The 6,527-nt window shown below is 40.0% G+C and overlaps 1 protein-coding gene across 1 annotated transcript in view; it reads right to left on the bottom strand.

Moving 5' to 3' along the window:
- Window positions 1-2,688: 2,688 nt before the first annotated feature.
- The window catches only part of LOC106728184 (sperm-associated acrosin inhibitor-like), a 5,848-nt gene continuing 2,009 nt past the window's right edge, over window positions 2,689-6,527 (bottom strand). The window contains exons 2-4 of the mRNA XM_014549548.1: window positions 6,079-6,116; window positions 3,780-3,895; window positions 2,689-2,867 (exon numbers count right to left, since the gene is read on the bottom strand). Coding sequence (XP_014405034.1) covers window positions 2,822-2,867; window positions 3,780-3,895; window positions 6,079-6,116 — 200 coding nt within the window. The 3' untranslated portion in view covers window positions 2,689-2,821. The remainder of the gene's footprint in view (window positions 2,868-3,779; window positions 3,896-6,078; window positions 6,117-6,527) is intronic.

Here is a 6,527-nt window from a genome sequence, read left to right as displayed (position 1 = left end):
AATATGCATTTAAGTTTTCTCCATATCATTTCCTGGCTTCATAGCTCAATACTTTTTATAACTGAACTAGAGGCCCGGTGCATGAAATTTGTGCATGGGGGGGGGGGTGAGTCCCTCAGCCCAGCCTGCACCCTCTCCAATCAAGGACTGCTGGCTTCCAACTGCTTGCCTGCCTGCCTGCTTGATTGCTCCTAAAATTGCTCCTGCCTGCCAACCTGATCACCCCCTAACCACTCCCCTGCCAGCCTGATCAACGCCTAACTGCTCCCCTGCCGGCCCAATTGCCCCTAACTGCCCTCCCCTGCCAGCCTGGTCACCCCTAACTGCCCTCCCTTGCCAGCCTGGTCGCCCCTAACTGCTCCCCTGCAGGCCTGGTTGCCCCCAACTGCCCTCCCCTGTAGGCCTGGTCCTCACCAACTGCCCTCCCTTGTAGGCCTGGTCCTCCCCAACTGCCCTCCCCTGCAGGCCATCTTGTGTCCACATGGGGGCGGCCATCTTTGACCACGTGGGGGCAGCCATCTTGTGTGTTGGATTGATGGTCAATTTGCATATTACCTCTTTATTATATAGGATAATATTCCAATGTCCAAATGGACCAAAGTTTATTTATGCATTCATGTACTGAAGGATATCTTTGTTTCCAAGTTTTGGCAATTATCATAAAGCTATTACATTAATAAAGATTTTTTATGTTTACATAAGTTTTCAACACTTTTAGATAAAGTACTGAGGAGCATCATTGCTCAATTGTATGTTAAGAGTATGATCAGTTGGGGAGTGGGTGTAGGAACTGGGTGGAGAAGGATAAAGGAGGAGGGAAGGGGGACATCTATAATACTGTCATATATATATATTTGAAAAATGAAACTATAAAAGAGAAATTGTCAAATTGTCTTCCAAAGTGGTTGTACCATTTCAGATTCCCATCAGTAGCTAGCATATGAGTTCTCGAGCATCTTTGCCAGTATTTGGTATTGTTAGTGTTCCAGATCTTACCCAGTGCATTAGTTATGTAGTGGAATCTCATGTTTTTATTTAAATTTTCTGGTGACAAATAATGTAGAGCATATTTGATATGCTTATTGGCTATCTGTGTATATTCTATGAGTTGTCTGTTAAAGTCTTTGGCCCATATTTTTAAAAAATCAGGTTACTTTTTTCTTATTTTTGAGTTTTAAAAGTTCCTTATGCATATTGTGTAACAGTACTTAATCAGATGTGTTTTTTGAAATTTTGCTCCCAGTCCACACCTTGTTTTCTCATTCTCTTGATACTATCTTTCACAGAAAAGAAGTTTTAGAAAATGAATTAAAGTTATCAATTATTTCTTTTGTGGACCAAGCCTTTAGTGTTGTGTTTAAAAACCCATCACCATACCCAACATCAGCCAGGTTTTGTCCTATATTCTGTTGTAGGAGTTTTATAGTTTTGCATTTTATATTTTGCTGTATTTATATGGTCCTATTTTTAGACTCTTCATTTTGTTCCACTCACCCATTTTTCTATTCTCTCACCAATATTACACTGTCTTGACTAATCAATTGATATTTTTGACAAGAGTTCTAAAAAAATTAAATGGCTAAAGATCAGACTTTTCAACAAATGATGCTATGACAACTGGATAGCCACATGCAAAAAGTATAAATTACCACATACAAAAATTAACTCAAATGTCTCAAAGATCTAAATGCAAGTTTACTAATGCCATGAAACTCTTAGGAGGAAACCAAGGTGCAATTTCTTTTACTACACAACAAAGGAAAAAATAGATAAGTTGGAATTCATTAAATTTGTCAAAATTGCAGTAAAGGGCACATCAATAAATTAAAAAAGACAACCTGAGAATCAGGGGGAATATTTGCAAGTCATATAGCTAGTAACTGCCTAGTATTTAGATGATATCAAGTACACTAACAACATTTACCTTGATTGATTTGTGAGCGACTAAAAAAATAATTTAATTTTTCCCCCCCAAAAAAATCACATAATAGCTTTGAATAGACCTTAGAGTTCTTTCAATTACAGACATAACCTATGTTTTATAATACAAATCCATATTGCTTACTGTTCATGATTATAAGATTGACCCTGGGTACTTGTTAGAACTCAACTCCTGGATCCCTCTTCTAGAGGTTTTGATTATTTCGGGTAAAAAGGAGCCCAAGTGTCTGTACTTTTAAAGAACTCCCAAGTAATGTATTATTTTTTCACCTTTGAAAGTATTTACTTGTAGTTACCAAAAGTGGTCAATAAAAAATGGGTTATCTACACTAATAAAAGGGAAAGATGCAAATTGACCATACCTTCACGACGCCCACCAGGCCATCAGGAGTGAGTATGCAAGTTAACCTAACAAAGATGGCAGGTTAATTTGCATACTCAGGCACTGAGTGGGTCTCTGGGCAGCATGGGAAGGTGGAAAGGCAGCTCTGGCCGGAGAAAAGGAAGGCCCATTCTTGCACAAATCTTCGTGCATTGGGCCTTTAGTTTTTAATAAAGGTAATATTATTTAACATTGTGTTGATTGAAATATTTATGATTGTAAATTGCATTGGGTTTCATATTATCAAACACACAATTAAGATAGTTTTTTTTCAACTGCTATTTAATGATTGAACAGAGAGTGAAAATCAATCAAAGGTCTTAGAGTTGGGAAACAATTTTCAACACCCTATAATCCATCTTGTATACCATAGAAGGCTCCGTCTGGTCACCTAGGAGATTAAAACCCTGATTGAAAAGACTCTGTAGAATTGGGTGTAGAATCCACTGCAAAATAGGATTGCCGTAAAAGCCTTAAGGGTGTGTAGGTCAGGCAGAATCAGCATTTACCATAGTGCTTAAATCTAAATGCTTTATTAGTGTCTCTGTAAAGAAAAAGAGAAAGAAAAATTATTATAGACAGTATTTAAAATGGCCTGGGTATTGCACTAAGTGCTTCGAAATGAGCAGCACAGTGTGGAGAAGCTGTGCTCCCTCCACAACCAGCTGGGACCCACGTGCCCCCCAGCCCTTCACACATCCTTCCCTCAACTGGGGCTTCTTGGCTCTTCCTAAATGGTCAGTCCTGGCTCATTCATGGAACCTACTCAGACTGGAGAGAGGAGAATTAGAGATTGTTTTGATGGTTCTCTATAAGTAGAAACCAAATTGGGAAATAAATAGAAGGAACAAATTTGAGAGGAAATGAGGAGGGAGCTAGGAAGGCTCGCTGAACCTTTAGACTGCAAACTCTTTTGGAATGAAGCATATAGGAAAGGAGGTTGGGTGGAAGTGTCCTGGAATTCCTTGCTCTCTAAGAAAGGTTTGCAGTCTATCATGGGCCAATCATGGAGACCACGTTGACCCTCAGAGAAGTCCTTTCCTAGGCCCATTGTGATGGATTTCAATTTTCTGTAGTCAAGTAGGGTTTCTTGCCCAATTATGCTCCCTGCAACTTAAAGCTATATCATAGAGATATCAGTTATCAGTTATATTGAAATAGAATTCAATATATTGGTCATAGACTGCCATTAGTAAGTCATAATGGTTAAATTAAATGATCTGTACATTTGCAAAATATCCAGCACAGTTATATTGAGAGGTAAAATACAAAACTGCTTTTGCAAATGAGAACTCCTGGGAAAGCTACCAGTGTGATTTTGTGACTTTTACTGATATATTAAATTTTTTTTCCAGATATACTGTGCTTGGCCTATAAGAAACTTGGGTTTTCCTATCATTTTGTGATGGTTTCTTTATTATTTTGTGAGAGCCAATATTTAGACTTGTGTTCTTACAGCATTACACTGCAGTAAGTGCATCTATTGTAGTAAGTAAAACCATTGGATGCGCAGATTGGTTCCATTTGGTTGTTGCAATCATGTAATCGCTGCTTATATATCGTACAGTCTGGCTGTTAAACATAAAGAAGAACATAAAATTCGTCAGATGATGATCATTTTAATAAAATATGCTTTAACTTTAGTACAAGATTCCATGCATCAGAATGGAATGAAAATATTCTATATTGAGGTTTGGACATAAATAATCCACATAGTCATAAAATATTATTGATATCTTTTTACAAATTCAATACCATTTTTAAAAAAACAGACAAGTTGCTGAATGTATTTTTATAATGTAGCCATTCTTAACTCACTTCTTCTACCCACATTAGGTTTCCCCATTATTTAATAACACAAGGAACCATAAAATGGAATTTTAATAATTTCCCTATCTTTTTCAATGGTTCCACTACTAGAGAATCAGATACATTCAGATTATCACTATATATGTGTAAATTCATATATATTAGTATTTGCATATCCTATATAATAAAGCCCAGTGATCATAACAGCGTAATAACCAGAACAGCCGCTCGACTAATCACTATGAGGTGCATTGACCACCTCTCGGTCCCTCCCCCCCTCCAGCCCACAGGCTCTGATCGCAGGATGGTGAAAGGGGAACCACAGGGAACCGGGGTGGGTAGCAGCAGGGTGGGACTGGGGACTGGTGAGCGGGAAGAAGATGGCCCTAATTTCAGGCTAGGCCTAGGGACCCTACCCATGTACAATTTCATGCACTGGACCTCTAGTATATATATAAATTGTTAAGAATGGCATGTTGTTTATTTACACAAATAAACAATATGGTGTGTATTCTCACATGACCAGATTTTAAAATATATATATTTTGATTTATTTCAGAGAGAGAGAGGGAGATAGAAAAAAAAATCAATGAAGAGAAAGGATCATTGATTGGATGTCTGCCTCCTGCATGCACCATTCTGAGGATCCAGCCCGCAATGCGAGCTTGTGCCTTGAGCAAGAATTGAACCGTTACCTCCTGGTTCATAGGTCAAAGCTCAACCATTGAGCCATGCCAGCAACACCATGACTAACTTTTAAAATGTCTTTGTAACCTTTAATCATTTAGATATTTCTTCACCTCTATATAATATTCTGCTCTATGAAGATATAATTATTATTTTATCCTTTAAATGGACAATTTTGTAATTTTGTCTTCATAGGATAAACAATTCTACTTTAAATACACTGTACCCTTGCTCAACAAGCATGGCTCACCATATGAGCATCGACCTATGAACCAGGAGGTAACAGTTCAATTCCTGCTCAGGGCACATGCCCAGGTTGCAGGCTCGATCCCTAGTGTGGGACATGAAGGAGGCAGCTTATCAATGGTTCTCTCTCATCATTGATGTTTCTATCTCACTTTGTCTCTCCCTTCCTCTTGAAAATGAATAAAAATATATTTAAAAATAAAATAAATAAATTCTATATAATAAAAGCCTAAAATGCAAATTGACCAAACAGCAGAACCAGCAGAATGACAGGTCACTATGATGCGCACTGACCACCAGGGGGCAGACGCTCAACGCAGGAGCTGCCCCCAGCCCGCAGGTCCTGACCGGTGGTGGCAGGGGTCGGGGCCGGTAAGAAGGTGGCACCAGGCCAGCCAAGGTGGGTGCCACTGGGGGCCCCCCGATTGCCCCGCTGGTCACCCACAGATCGGCCTTGATCACTGGCCAGGCCTGAGGACCCTACCCATGCATGAATTTCATGCACCAGGCCTCTAGTAAATAAATAAATAAAAATAAATACACTGTAACTTTTATCAGATGCTTACAGATAACAAGGATAACCAATAAAGGAATCTTTGAAATAATGGGATATTTTTATCTTGTCCAAAATACTAAATGGTTTTATAGGCATGCTATATTTTATTTATTGAATTTAACATAATAATGGCACAGTATAAAAAATATTTTGAAGGATCATTCTGTCGCACATTTTGTTGGGTGAATTTCGTTTTTTAAATAGAAGTAGAGAGAAGGACTAGAGAGATAGAAACATCAATGGGCTGCCTCCTATACACCCCTACTGGGGATTTAGCACATACCCAGGCATTTGCCTTGACTGGTATTTGAAAAAGGAACCTCTGGGTTTATAGGTCGGTGCTTAACCACTAAGCATCACCTGTGGTACTGTTTGATGAAATTTGCTGTTAAAACTTATAATATAAAAGAATTGAAAATTTACCTTGCAATTTCAAAATTAATAAGTAATAACTTACCTCTTTGCCACTGGGAGCTGGAGATGCAAGAGAATTTTCTGCAATGAGCACACAAAAAGAAAATATAAAAATAACTAGAGGCCCAGTGCACAAAAATTTGTGCACTCGGGGCGGAGCAGGGGTCCCTCAGCTGTGCCCTCTCGCAGTCTGGGACCCCTCAGGAGATAATGACCTGCTGGCTTAGGCCTGCTCCCGGGTGGCAGAGGGCAGGCCCAATCCCTAGGTGCAGCCCCTGTCGGGCTCAAGAGCAGGGCCGATTGGGGAGTTGGGGCACCGTCCCCTGTCATGCACAGAGCAGGGCGGATCGGGAGGTTGCAATGCCACCCTCAGTCACGCTCAGGGTAGGGCCGATTGGGGGGTTGGGGCACCGCCCCCTGTCACACTCAAGGCAGGGTCGATGGGGAGGTTGCGGCGCCACCCCTTGTCACGCACAGAGCAGGGCCCATCAG

Source organism: Myotis brandtii, unplaced genomic scaffold (genome assembly GCF_000412655.1).
Source record: "Myotis brandtii unplaced genomic scaffold, ASM41265v1 scaffold556, whole genome shotgun sequence".
Taxonomy (NCBI): Eukaryota; Metazoa; Chordata; class Mammalia; order Chiroptera; family Vespertilionidae; genus Myotis; species Myotis brandtii.
Note: the sequence above shows the minus strand (reverse complement) of the source record. Positions and strands in the feature narration are given on the sequence as shown.